The sequence below is a fragment of the Micropterus salmoides genome, unplaced genomic scaffold (genome assembly GCF_014851395.1).
Source record: "Micropterus salmoides isolate LMB-PRFRI ecotype aquatic unplaced genomic scaffold, ASM1485139v1 Ms_hic_scaffold_9, whole genome shotgun sequence".
NCBI lineage: Eukaryota > Metazoa > Chordata > Actinopteri > Centrarchiformes > Centrarchidae > Micropterus > Micropterus salmoides.
Window position 1 is genome coordinate 23,885,076 of NW_024044681.1, and position 14,764 is coordinate 23,899,839.

At 41.4% G+C, this 14,764-nt stretch overlaps 1 protein-coding gene across 2 annotated transcripts; it reads right to left on the reverse strand.

The window, feature by feature from the left end:
• Positions 1 to 766: 766 nt before the first annotated feature.
• Positions 767 to 5,770, reverse strand: si:dkey-175g6.2 (neurosecretory protein VGF). 2 transcript variants are annotated; one of them, XM_038707439.1, is made up of 2 exons: positions 5,528 to 5,770; positions 767 to 3,400 (listed from the first exon to the last, which is right to left on the reverse strand). In XM_038707439.1, exon 2 carries the CDS (start codon positions 3,369 to 3,371, stop codon positions 1,341 to 1,343), a length of 2,031 nt encoding a protein of 676 aa, XP_038563367.1. In that variant the 5' UTR covers positions 3,372 to 3,400; positions 5,528 to 5,770; the 3' UTR covers positions 767 to 1,340. The 2 variants fall into 2 exon arrangements, with proteins under 2 accessions (XP_038563367.1, XP_038563368.1); XM_038707440.1 differs by lacking the exon at positions 5,528 to 5,770 and adding an exon at positions 4,265 to 4,547.
• Positions 5,771 to 14,764: the final 8,994 nt, after the last annotated feature.

Sequence of the window (14,764 nt, forward strand, 5' to 3'; positions counted from 1 at the left end):
CATACTGTTTTATTTTTTCTCTTTTTTTGTTCTTTTTTTTGTTCATTTTTTAAGATGCAAGTAGAAAGACGTGCATTTAACGGTTTAAGCACATTCCCTGACTCCCCGGCCTGAAACTTTTCAGTGAATTTCCTCTGAAAATGAACAAAATGTTTGCAGCCTCTCTGTGGAAATCTGTTCAAGAAGGCTGCAGAACAGATAGTGTGATTTCAAGTATTTTTTGGAAAGAAAGGATAAAGAGAGTTAATGGATGTGATGTGTGTGTGGAAAAAAAACACAAACAATAGGTGAGTGAAGATGTGACTTGGAGATGAACAATGAAAGAAAATATGAAGGACAAGGAATATGGTGGTGGTGACGGTGATTAAGGTGGATCTTCCATAAATATGTTGACACAATAACTTCTGGATCCCAGAATGATTGAAAACCCTTCGTCCACCAGGTTGGAAGTGTTTAGTGTTTAAGTTTGTGCTTTTGGAGTCCACAGGGTTTCTACATTGGGACCTGGTTGAGATGACAATATTATGCAATATGATATTTCCCTTTATAGAACCATGGTGCTTGTAAGGCAAAAATCTGAATCTTGAGTTTGAAAAAACTGAAATGTGTGTATTTGGCACCTTTGCAAATTGCAGCTGTTTAAAGTTGATCCAATCGAGAATAACAAAGGCAACTACACACATCAAATACAACAAAAATATGCTGTCATCATTTGACAATAGCAGTGTTCAGTTTTTTATATTTGTGTAGCTAAGAAGTCGCTGAACTACTTTAGTTTTGTAATAGGACATACAGAATATAAAACAAAAGATACAAAGTGATGTTGTAAACATGGTTCTCTTACAATGGGCACACCTGCTTGTGAATGTGTCATAAATGTGAATATATGTAGGTGTGTTGATGTACATGTGTGCCTGTGTGTGTGTGTGTGTGTGTGTGTGTGTGTGTGTGTGTGTGTGTGTGTGTGTGTGTGTGTGTGTGTGTGTGTGTGTCCTCTAGAAAACTCTAATGCAATAGCATCAGAGATTGACCTGAATGGAGGCAGACATACACCATGGTATGTTCTGTTTCAAAATGTAAACTGAGCAAGAGGCTGAACATGGTAACAGGGAGCTTAAACTGGGACCCCTTCATCTTCTCCCTGACTGAGAAAATCAACAAAAGTACAGTGATTAAAACAACAACTTAAATCTAACTTTACTTCTTGACCTTACATTTCCATCAGGCTCATAACACATATCTCCTCTTTTTTTCACCTCTCTTTTAGCTTTTTTCCAGCTACTGTATATCTATCACACCTCTGTCAGTCCTTCTGATCTGACAAGTGTCCAAAAAGTCTCTCAATACATTCTGCGTTTCATGTAGATCCTTTCAATAAAGTTTTCCAGTTCCTCCTCACTGTCCAGCTGAGGCACCAGCCCATCTTCCTCATAGTCATCTCCCGGTGTGACTTGTGGATAGTAGTACGGGGGTCGCCTGCCTCTCCTGGGTGTGGTTATTGGTTTGGGCGGAGGTAGGGGTTGGTAGGTCCGTGGGTGAGGAAGGATATAGTTAGAGATATAAGGGGTGAGAGGCAGCCGTGGGGCTGGCTGCTGCCTCCAGCCCTGTCCACGGTTCTTACCCCCAGCCCTGTGCCTGCGCCTTGGGGCCTGGAGGTCAAGTTCCTGGGTGCCAAACGGCTGGTCTCTGGAGGGGGAGGGCTTGCCATAATATTGTGGTTTGGGATATGGGAAATAAACAGGGTAGTATGCTCGATATGGCTTCTGGTAGTATGGATAGGAGGGGAAGGCTAAAAACTGTTTCTGGGGTTTATACCAGTAGTCAAGTTGCTTCTGAGGCTTGTACCAATAGTCCTGCTTGAATGACTTAACTTTGTCCTTGTGCCATTTCTTGTTGGACTTGTTGTACTTATAAGGGGCTTTCTTGGGGTTTTTTGAGGCTGTGTAGTGGTAGATAGGCGGAGCAGCCAGAGGAGGAGGTACCAGAGGCCTGAAGCGTGGGACAACAGGGTTGCTGTTGGTTGGCTGCTGTTGCAACTCTTTCCTTTTCTTCTTCTTCTCCTCCACGTCACTAATAATCTCAATCACATCGTCAGCAGGCAGGTGCAGCTTGCTGCTGATCTCAATTAGCCTGTCGATCATCTGCTGGTCCAGGTCATCTTCATCGGGAAGAACCTCCTCTGAGCGCTTGTCTTCGGCGGTGTTGCCGGCAGCCCCCATGCTGCTTTTCTGCCGGGGCTTCATGTAGGACTGCTGCTTCCTCCCCATGTACTGCAGCAGCATGTCAGAGGCGATGTCTGCAAGCCTCTGCTCCTCCTCTCTGGCTCGCTCCGCCTCCTCCTGCTGCCGGAGCACCTCCTGTTTCTCTGCACGCGCTCTCGCCTCTTCTTCCATGTGGGAGAGGCTCTCTTCTTCTTCCTCAACCTCCTCCTCCAGCTCCTCTCCTTCATCCTCAAAGTCATCCATGAAGTTGCCCCCCTTGATGGGTCGGTTGCCCGACCGGTTCTCCTGCCAGTGCAGCTTCTTCCCGGCTCGTGCTAGCTGAGTGTTGTACGCCTTGTAGCCCTTCAGAGGAGGCAGGATCTCATTATCTTGGAGACCCAAGTCAATGTTTTGGAAATAGCCTCTTATTTTGCGCTGCAGAGAGGGATCCTCTCCATGTGAGGTGGAACTCGATCTGGCCTTGTTTAAGAAGCTTCCTAAGTCATTTCCCTCCTCCTGCACCTCATCTTCTTCCTTCCCTTCCTTCTCCCTTACACTATCAGGTACCACATCCTCCACAGACCACCCTTGATCCTCCTCTGACCTTGTGCTTTTATCCTCCTCATCCCTTTCCTCTAAGTCATCGCCCTGAGCAGCTGTCAAATGGTCTACAATTAGCTGTTCAATAGCCTTATCAGCTCTTCGCCCCTCCCTCTCCTCTTCCACCCCCCTAGCTCCCTCTGTCTCCCCTGTTCTCCTTATCTCACCACCCTCCAAGCTTTCAATCGAGGGCAGCTCCTGACTGTGATCCTCTTCCCAGTCTCCGTTTCTGCTCGCCTGGATTTTACTCTCCCCCGGGTGGTCCAGGGCCTCCAAAAGAACAGCGAGCACCTGTGCAGGGTCCGTCACTTTATCGGATTGGTTATCTTGACCCGGGCCCTGGCCCCGGTCTAGCGATTCGTTGTCAGGGCTGGAGAGACTCAGGGGTTGGGGCAAGAGAAAGGGGGCAAGGATTTTCTCTTTAGGGTCTGTCCGTGTGCGCCCCTCCACCCCTCCCTCCCCTCCCTCAGCCCACGCAGGGGCGGTGCCAGCCAGCTGTGGAGTGACAATGAGCAGGACCAATAGGATGAGGTGGGCTGTGGAAGGGGCGTGATGACAGGTCATGACCATGCAGAACTGGCAGGAGGGAGGTTAAGCACCTGAAGAAGAAAGGAAGAAGGCAGAGGGAAGAGGACAATAGACACATGAGAAATGATTCACATTTCATTTGTTGTGTTTTTTTTCTCTGGAATCAAGATTATGTGGAATTTCAATGGCAATACATATGGAGCATTTAAATAATATACAGCTGTTGTTTTAAAAGGCCAGTCTAAAATATACAGATGACGACTGGTAAGAAAGACTTCACTGACTGACTGAATAGAGTACATAGAAAGATTAAAAAAAAAAAAGATTTATATTACCAGAGTCTATTTTACAAACAAGATTCTTTCCACCATGAAGCCACCATACAAAAGCAGTTAACAAATGTTTGAGAACAAAGCAGGCAGCTAAAGGCAGTCCAATGAGCTGTGCCAAATCCAACAAAGAAAGTTGCAGGCTTCTCTTTATTATATCTGGCTGGTTTTTTTTTTTATCACTGTCAGATTACTTGTTTGATGGAAAATCAAATTCTAGTTCATAATATTTCTTATTAGGTCCATTTTTTGCCATTGTAACCTCCTTGTGTCTGGACACACAGAGATGGAAATCTGATGTGACCGGATAAAACCAGCCGTGATTCTTTCCATATAACTGCCCATGTCTTTCAAGAGGAGGGTAATAATTTGCATACACAAATTGCGCTACGAACCTAAGCAATTTTTTTTGTCTATAGTCGTGCTTTAACCCACTTGTCATCTTTCCCACTGCGCGGATTAATTTATCCATGCTCTTTTTTTTTCTTTTTTTTTGTCTTCTTATGAGATGTACCTTGGTAAACTGTTACAACACTAAAGACATGCACATCAGCAAATAGAATTTTCAGTCTGAATATCTGTTATATTTCAATATAAATCTCTCACCTCTTCCTCCGAGCCAACCCTACCAGAACGCACGCACTTGCCATTTTAAGCGCAAAACGTCTGTCTTTAAAAATAAAATACAGAAAAAACAAATTGATCCGAGCGCGGTGTCTCTGTATTAGCTGTGATTTTGGTATTCCATGCGTCAAAGCGATGTGACCAGGAAAAGGGACGGCACGCACGGGGAAGTCATGCGTAAAGCTGGTTGCCACGGTTCAGTTATTTAACCCTGCGGTCCCAGAGTGGTCCATCCAAATTATAAATGTGCTGGATGTAAAAATTATAGGGATAAAACCTTTTTGCATGAGGAACCGTGTGTGTGTGTGTGTGGGGGGGGGGGGGGGGTGTGTCTGTTAGAAACGCAGCTTTGTCCTTGTGCATGTTTCTCCTCAGTGACAGTGATGGAATGCAGACAAGCACACATTTGGGCATCACAGCACCGCGTGCAGCCCAAATTTTAACTATTTCCATTTTTATAAACTGGATTAGCAAGGTGTAAAACGAAACAAATCCACTTTATACGGTAACTGGCCTGCTGTGGATGTGGTTCAGACTCTAATTTAATTAGAATTTCATAATAAAATGTTTGTTCAGATCTTGCTGTGGCTTTTAAATCCTAAAAAAATACACGTTTTTTGTTATATTCACGTGAAAAATAGCAACCGATTTTTACTGGAGCTCTTGAGCAGCAGCTGCACACCGAAATATTTCTTAGAGCTGATAGTCTTCGCATTGTAGTGGCTTAAGCCTTTAATCACCCCCCAAAAATAAATACAATAGATTTATACAGAAGAGTCCATTGTTTTTTGCGATGACAATTGTTGAGTATTATTATACATATCAATTGATACATTTTAAAAACGTGGTTTGTTCACAAATGTGTTAAATTTTTATTTAGTTTTTAAAAAATCAAGAAAAAAAGAACTACAAAATAGTTGTAAAAACATGCTCGATTACCTAAAGTTACAAGATGCTTTCAGTTCTACTTTAAAAAAAGATCATATAGAAACAGTCGCTGTGCACACTTTACAATAAGACAGGCAGTTGCCCAGCAGCAAACAGATTAATTCTTCTGATAAAGTTAGGATAAAAAAAGACATTATAACACTCCACAAGGCTTAAACACGCCTAATTTCTCTCTTTTAATATGTTAGTATTAAAAAATGTATACGAATTAAATAAATAAACAGTAAGAAAATGTCCTGAGCTGTCTGATATGATATGGTTTGTGAATGATACGGAATGAGATTTCGTTCCACTTACCTGAAGTCCCACTGGGGGGTGGGGAAGTGGTGAAACTCACAACGCGGGTAAAGCCAAGATTATTTCATGAATAGAGGATCACCTGAGAGAATTTCTGTTTTCCCCCCTTCTCTCTTCAGCCTGTGACCAACATCAAGAAAAAAACAAACTGGCGGTTCTTTATTTAGTTGCGTGGTGTGTTTGTATGGCAGCAGCACTGGTGCAAATGTACAATTGAGTGAATGTTTTCAGCCCCACGGTCAGCGCACCTTTATTGTATATACTCTCACTGAACCACGTGACAAACCCCCCCCCCCCCACCCCCAACCCCCAGCTGCAGGCAGTGCTGACGTCACTTCCATTGATAAGAATGTTGGTGTGGAGATGGCACTGAGTCTAGGCTGGCCCCAGCTGATGAATGAACGGAAATGGCATGAATGAAATAGTACTTTTCCTCAATGAAAAGAGAAAATTGTAGAGATAGAGCTGTTCACAGCCATTTTCCTTCTCACATATTAAAGGTTAGTGTGTTGCTTCTTCCTTGCTTGTTCCTTCCTTCCTCTGCTCCGTCTTGTTTCAGATTTAGGAGCTGGGGGGGGGTAGAGTGACCTCGTGCACAGGCTGTCAATCAGGGTCATTTAGTGACATGCTCCTAAGAATCAATGACTTGCATCTGCAGCTCCAGACAGAAAAGTGGCGTGCACTCCAGAGGCTGATTTCTCTTACAGCCTGGTTGTTAGGCTTTTGTCTGAGGTGGCCCTGGTCCTCTGTGCATGGCTCATGGGGGCAACGGGAGCAGCCGCACTGTGCTGCTCAATTTCTGGGGATTGCACAATTTTCCACCTGCTGTCCCACATAATTTCTGGCTGCTCTCCATCTGTCAGCAGCACATTGTGTTCCTAACATGGCCTCTCATCACCATCCTTTTTCACATCACTGAGAGACACAAGAGAATAACCTTTTGTTTCCAAAATGGTAACACTTATATGGGTGTAAAACGCATGCTTAAGTAATGCAAGATGATTTCGGCCAGTGCATGAGTTAATGCTGGATGTATCATGCATTCCCGTTGCTCACCATTCAGAAATGATCAAGTCACTGTGAGTTTATGTGATGATTTAACACTTAGTGGATCATTACTGAATGCATATTAACTCATGGTTTCTTCATACATTAATATGCCACATAATTATCTAGAATCTATAGTGTACATAGAAGAAGATATTTTAGACCCATGCATTTGATCGGTTTGATTACTACCTCTTCTCTTAAAATATGAGGCTGTTTTGTACAAACATGTACAGTTTGCTGCACGGTCTTTGTAAATGTTGGGCCAGGAATCTGATCTGAACCTGTCACTTGTCAACATTACTAGAGGTGTTGACCACTGGGGTCATGCAGCAACATGTAGAAGTTCACTTACCAATTATATTAATGGCTTTATATTTCTGATTGGTACTGAAATGCCATTTTCTATGTAACTGGATTCCAGCCAATTTGGTGGCTTATGTATGGTGTAACTGCAAGTTAACATTCATTGATTGATGATAAATTAAGTGTTATTTAATCACATAAACTCGATTATTCTTAAAAATGAGCAACAGCACTACATGATGCATTAAATGATCATGACTCATGCATTAGTTTCGCATTACCCAAGCACGTGATTTGTATTTATAATATAGTTGTGTTGCCCACAAATCAATGCATCTGCACACATACAACATAATATACTGTAATGTTAGCAACAACAACAAAAAGCTTTTCTAAATGATTAGTTTCTCTGACTCTAATTCTGATCATTATCAATACCAAGGCAAGGAGGAAAAATGGCTTTGCCTAAAAAGTAGCAGTGCGGAATTGACACAAGTCTGCCTGAAGGTTTCAAACCTCACTAGTCCTGGCTGAAAAAAGATAAGAATCAAGGGTTTGCTGAAGTAAACAACGCTGGGTTGCAGAGGGATGCTTTGATTACATGACCCCACTCATGTGAAATTACATCTGTTCCTTTTTTCGCCTTTCTTTCTGCTCTCTTTACAATAATAATAAAAACAACTCCCGCTTCTTCCATTCCTAAGGTCTGCTGTAATGGAGCATGTGGTACATTATGGTTCAAGGGCAAAAAAAAAACAGTTATATTCAGCTTTCTTGTTGTGCCGATGTTAAAGGAAGACACTGCACTGTCATTACTGGCATTTCACGTGCTGGATAGTGTAAAAACAAGTTGATTCACAATGTTAAAGCCCAGCTCATTTCCATACACTTCATTTGTCAATGCCAAGCCTCCGCTCTGGCCTTGGTTGCCACTAACTTCAGCTGTCAGTCCTCATAGTTTCTTACTGCATCAAGGCTTTTATTTCCAGGTGTGTGTGTGTGTGTGTGTGTGTGTGTGTGTGTGTGCGTTTATGTGTGTGCAAACTTTTAGGGATGTGTTTTCTTTCCTTCTTTTGTGTGTGCCGCATCGTGAATGTCCGCTTGCAATATATGTTCAGTTCACCACAGACAGGGATTCTATATTATCAGGGATGTTCTAAGGTTAATTGGATATTAGCTGCAGACGTCAGAGTCACATGAGGCCAGCTTTATTAAGCGATTATTGTGCGGCCTGATTCAAAATGTCACGCTCTACTGATGTGAATGTTAGATTTTTGATACTTCTTATCTGATTAGAGGAATATAATGTGCAGACGAACAGAAATATCATCTCAAGTCTTTGATGTGTCATTTTAAAGGGGGTTTTAAGCTTATCAATGTCATAAAAAAAAAAAAACATTTAAAAACTCATAGTGCTGCTGCAGCAATGATACAGTCCTGTGTTTGTGAAGGAGTGGAAGACTGGCAAAAAAAAAAAAAAAACGTGCTCGCTCTCTACCTGGAAACTAAAATGGAGCTTTGTTTCTGTTGTGAGATAGGATCCAACCCGGTTTGTGAGCTCAAATATGTGTTTTGTGTTAGCAGACAGAGATATGCACACATCAAATGAAGTTGTAATTTGTTACGATGGCTTGAGGCACCACATAACCTCTGTTTGATTAGATTTTGTGCAAGGGACTGTTTCTGCAGAATGCAGAGTGTTTGCAAGGTAGTCATGTCGTGTGTTTGTGTGTGTGTGTCTTTGTTGAAATGCTTGATGGCAGCAGCAGGCTCAGAGAGGTAAGCATAGAGCTGGAGGGCAGATGCTGATATAACGGTTTGGCATTATCAACTGCCACTCAGCATTAGTTGGCCCCTTACCCTCACTCCATGTCCGCACCCCCGCACTGACTCACACTCTGCCGCCTGCTTGGCCACTCACATAGATTAACACTGGTACACCGTGCTTGCATTTAATGGAATATACACACCGGAGAGCACACATACACACACCTCACAGTAATAGTTCCATTTCTCCTTCTGTAATATCTCTCTTTCTCACTCTCTCACACACACACACACAAGCATACAAACAACACACTTCCCCTCTCTTACAGTAATGTACATTACAGACAAATGAACCTTTGCAGGAGGTTGGAGGATGCTGTCACTGATGGTTCCCTGTACAAAATGCTAAGACGAGAGGCGATGACTATATGTGGATGGCCTTTTGTTCCATTGAATTAACTTTCTCTTTTTCACTGTCAGTAGTGGACTGAGGAGGGCTGCAGGATAGTCAGGCGGAGCTAAAAAATTGACATGCTTAAAAAAAAGGGAGAAAGGGAATGATGATTTCCCTGTTTTTTTGCTGACATTTTGGCCACAATTATGGTAATGCAGTCTGGGGATCCTTTGGCAAGTGTGCTAATGCAGCTCCCTTGTCCAGCAAAGGGTCTCTACCTGAAAGTGATAAAATAGAGCTCATGATTAACAGAAGCTTTTCCGCCCACGCCACTTTGTCAGGGGAGGGAAAGAACAAGTAATTGCACCGTAAGGTTCCTACAACACAATGCATAGCTGAGACTTGATGATGTGTGCAGGACCCTGCCGCCCACACTATAATCTACAGTTTCATCTAGGTTTTTTTTTTCAAACATGCTTTTTGAAAGTTATAATTTGCTGCAAGCTACGCTAACCTACACACATATCTGATATGCATGTCGTGCGTTGTTAAATGGTTTTAAAATGAAAGCCTGATTTAATTTGTTTGTGATTACGAAGATTATTACTATTATCTTTTATATCCATCATCCAAGCCTATTTGTCAGCATTCAGGTACAGAAGGTACAGAAAGCAGAAGTTGTCCGTTCTTAGCCCATTTTGTATAAAAGCCATTTTCACCAGCACCAGAGCTCAGTCACTCTCTCTCTCATTCTCAGGTTGCTCTCTGTGAGTCAAATGTTTGTTCAGAAGGTGCAACAGTATTTTTTACTCCTCTGCTGCTGTTATGTTGCACTGTCTGTTATTGTGGATTTTTATTTACTCATTTGGCAGACGCTTTTATCTAAAGCAACAACATGCAAGCATCAATAGAGTAAGAGATCTACGGGTAAAAATAGATACTTGTAAGAGAAGCAGTAAATAGTAGTAAGAGCTATTAGCACATACGGCGTCAATGGGATAAATACCTAGGGTAAGAAGTAAGAGTTAATTGAAAAGTGCAATCAATACAAGAGAAATGTAAGGAGATAGAAGAAGAAGAGCACAGGAAGAGCATGTTAGAGGTTAGAGGTTAGATGTGTTATGAGAGGAAGTGTTCTTGGAAAAGAGGACTTTTCAAGAGCTTCTTGAAGTTAGAGAGGGACATCCCTGCTCTGATGGCCTGTGGTAGCTCGTTCCACCATCGTGGTGTCACAGATGAGAACAGCCGGGACTGAGACTGTTTTGTGTGCAAAGATGGCAGAGCTTGAAGCCGTTTGTTGGAGGAGCGCAGTGGCCGAGATGGAATGTAGGCCTGTCCAACGAAGGTTAAGGTCAAGGGCAACTGGACTTTGTTTTTTCTTATACAAAGTCCAGTTGCCTTTGACCTCAACCTTTGTTGGAAACTATGACCTGGATGACTGAGAACCTTCACAGACAACGTAAGCCTGTATTATGGAGTTTAGGTAGATGGGTGCGAGATTTTAAAGATTTTAAAATCAGTATTAGCAGTTCTCGCTGATATGTTATACTATTGCAACCTAATATGTTTTTTTTATTATTATTGAAAATAAAAATTAAATCATACTGACATAGTGAAGATGCAATATTGCCATATTAAAATTAATTATTGAAAGTGTATTCCAACTGATCACACTGATGCTAAAATGTTTATCTTTAACTTGGTAATTAATCATTATTATTATTTTCATTAGAAAGATACCTGAATATTAATTTGGGAAAACAGAATATGTGATGTGGACAGGGACTGTTATAACTACAAGGAGCACAGCAACAATATGTCAGTGTTTCTACTATGCTGTATTACTTTCCAAAGAGGACACAGCAGTACATAAAAAACATGTTTGGTCTCTTTGAACAGTGCTGCTTGTAAAGTAATAATGTGTGCTCATACATGCCGGAAAAGATGACATTTGACAGTGAAAACTGGACCAAATGTAAACAGAATCCAGAATATTTAAGGGGCCATGTGTAGTTTTTAGTGGCCTCTGTGAGGTTTCAGATTGCAACCACTACCTTTCCAAGCGTGTTCTCCTGCATGTGCACAACTAATAAGCGAGCACTTTAATTCGGCCACAACAGAGACATAGCAAGAGACAGCATCACATAAAATGCCGTTATGTTGCATTATACTAACCTTTTTAGTGTTTTTTATCCTTACGTGGAGTTTGTGTTGGAGTCTGTGTTGTGCTGGGAGCCAGTCATTTTTGGTGTTAGCAGACTCCATTTTGTTAGCCGCAGTCGCTGTGTGTACAGTTAAGAATCAACAGGCAAAAGGCTCGTGAGAGCGCATGCAGAAAATCCGAACAGATTTCTTTACAGAAAGTGGCTGTTCCAAGGGATAAAGAAAGCAGGAGTGTGGTTTATTTTTATGTGAGGTTACAACCCATTCACAAATAGGCAATTAAAAAGTGATTAAGTGATAAGTGATTTCATTAAAAAATTACATATAACCCCTTTAAGGAAGCCACACTCTATACTGTGGTATAAACACAGAACAGAAACCAAACAGAAAACCAAGAATAAAGCAATAAAATACAAAGACATTTGCGTATTACAGGAAAAGAAAGAGTCTTGAAAGAGATGCTGCCTCCATCCTCCTAGCACGCTGAAATCCTTTACCAGCACTGCAAAGAATGATGTCTTTCTGTTCACATTGTACAGCGCTGTGAATCAAGACCATCAAGTAATCTATCCATTACACCTCCACCATGATGAATATGGTGTTAAAAGTAATATCAGCCAATATAGATGATGTGAGAGAATAAGCTCTGAAGAGCCGCTGAATGCCAAACGTCTATCGCATAAATTAGGCCTATGAGAAGACTTATGGTGGGAGTCGATGGACCCCCGCGGGAAGTGGATTCTGTGTGAGTAATGTGTGCACATTGTCGTGATTGTTGTCCTACTCTCTCATTGTCTGCTACTCAGAAATTATTTACCCCCATGAATATTAGCTGTAAAATGCGCATTGCAACCTTTGAGAAACTGGCGCCGTCAGTGACGGATGGTGTTGAAGGCCAGAAGCAAGCAATGAATTTGAGGTTGATGAGGCGACTCATATAAGAGCGTGCAACATCAGCGCTCACCATCAATCTCTTCCCCTCTCCCCTGTAGACATCTGGCACATGCATCAGCAAACACACTATTGAAAGTGAATTGAACCCAGCCTTCACAAAAACACACACATACACACGGTTTCAGAGGCAAATCTGCACTTTCAAGGCCTTATGACAAGACCCTCGGCCTGCAGCCAGCTGCCTCTAATGTACTACAGTAGATCCTAGCATGAGACTTGATCAGAATAATAGCTTGCATCCACATCATTTGGAATCACCGCACGAGAGCACAGATGGCAAAGCCACAGCCTGAAGATGTAATGGCAGGTTTTGCAGACCTTCACTAACATAAGCCAAATTTCAAAACCCATTCGTCCCTCAGCATTATGTGATGTGCACCATGTTCCTCACTTCATGAAAAACACTGTGTTTGTAGTAGCGTAACACTGTTAGCCATAGCGGTTTTTATTTTGAAAGCAGCTATGTAGAGGTCTTTTATCTCAAGGGTGCAGAGTGGGTGGGTGTAAGTGTTTTTTTAATATGTATGTAAATTCTTCAAGCTTTACATTACATTACGTTATTCTGAGGCAAAAGGATTTTTTGTATTTTGAAAGGTGATGCTTTCATTTAGATAGCCTGTATAACAAATGCAGATATGTTTTTTTGCTTTTATCACTGGGTCTCAGTATTTCTTAGTTGTCTTTTATTGTCTTTATTTTTTGCTTTACCTCCTTAAAAATTTATTGACCTGACCAAATGTATAAAAAAAAATTGATAAATGTAATAAATATGGTAGAAAATCACTGTTTGAAATGAAGTGTAGCAGTGTGTTTATACAAAAGCAGCTGCATTTCTGAGAAAAGGCCTGTGACACAATAAAGTTGCCTTTTGCCTGGGCATGTCTCCTCGTTCAAAAAGATGATATGAATCCCAATTGTAGAACGGCAGAGACTTCAACACACTGCAACTTATGAAAACATCTTTAACACTTTTAAATCACATTTAAAACATTTATTTTATTTTATACCAGATATAACTAAAAGCACATTTTCATCTTAATTCCATGGGCCATCTGTAATGCTCTGGTTGACAAAGTAAAAGATACAGTTACAGTCAGTTGTGGTGAATAAAAAAATTAGTAGTAGTACTTTGTGAAAGGCTGATGGTAGTAGTACGGCTTAGTCAATATCTTCAAAAATTGAAATCACGCAGCCAGAATTTTAGAAAAAAAAATCAACATTGTTTACTCATTTTCAAACATCATTGTTCAATCCATCATTCATTTGACTTGCGTTGATGATGCGGTGGGGACTATATTGAATATGATGTTGGAACACCTAGAAAATGGAAAGTCTTTTGTACGATTAGTTTTTGACTTGAGACCATCCATAATATTGATCCTGGTTTGACTAGTTGGTTGATGGATTTTTTAACTGAAAGATCCCAACGTGTGAAGGTAAAGGTGTCCTATCAGACGTCCTTTTTTCCTCCACAGGATCAGCCCAGGGTTGCGCCCTTTCACCTCTTCTATATGTGCTGTACACCAACGAGTGTCAAAGCTAATATGTGAGGCGTCATATTTTGCTGATGACTCAGTGGTTGTGTCTTTCCTGAGCAGTGACCATCCCAATCATCGCCCTGTTGTTACGGAATTTTTAGAGCGGTGTAAATTATCCTTCTTGGACATTGATGCGACTAAGACCAAAGAGATGCTAGTGGACTTTAGGAAAAGTCCCACGACTATATCCCCTGTGGTGATCAGTGACGAGGCTGTTGAAACTGTTCAGCAGTATATATATTTGGGAATTACTATTAATGATAAGCTGACCTTCGAACCTCATGTGGACGCTGTGTGTAGGAAAGCTCACCAGTGTATGCATTTCTATCGTAAGCTTCGGAGTTTTAATGTTGACAACACTTTTTTGAAAATGTTTTATTCTTGTTTCACCTGGCTGATCTTAGTCACTTTCTGATTTAAGATTTAAGAATTCATTTGTCCAACCTGCCATTGGGCTTTTAAATAATTCACTGTAATTCCATTCTATTGTTTCATTTTAACTGTGTTCTTTGAACATAGTGTATTCTTTTGCCTATTTTGATATTGCTTGTTTGTGAGTTGTGACTGTTGATAGTTGTGTGTTGACTGCTGTCTGTACAACAAATTGCCCCTCGGAGAAAATAAACACATCCTTGATCCTTGCATTCCTGTATTTGCTTGTGTTATCAGTACATACGGAAGTGACGATACGGCGGAGCTAACAGCCGTGTAGCACCTAGCTAGCTAGCTGCTAGCTACACAGCCGACTCCTAATAAGCTTTTTAAATGGTGCTGGTTAAATTTACACAGTGCCGAGCGTACGAGTCGGCTCTAGCCTGATTGACAGGTCGCCATGGTAACGACTTGTCAATCATAGATAATCCCGCCCTGAAACATACTCTGCTTTGTGGTCTATTTGAAAATAAATGGGACCATAATTTACTAAATGAACATCATTTTGTATTGAAGAAGACTTGAAACTAGCAACTGAGACCATAAACTCATCAGGAAAGTGTTTACTGGGGTAATTATTCAGCTGTCGAGAAGTCGGGTCATTTTCCCATTATTTCTAATGGAGCCGGACTTCTT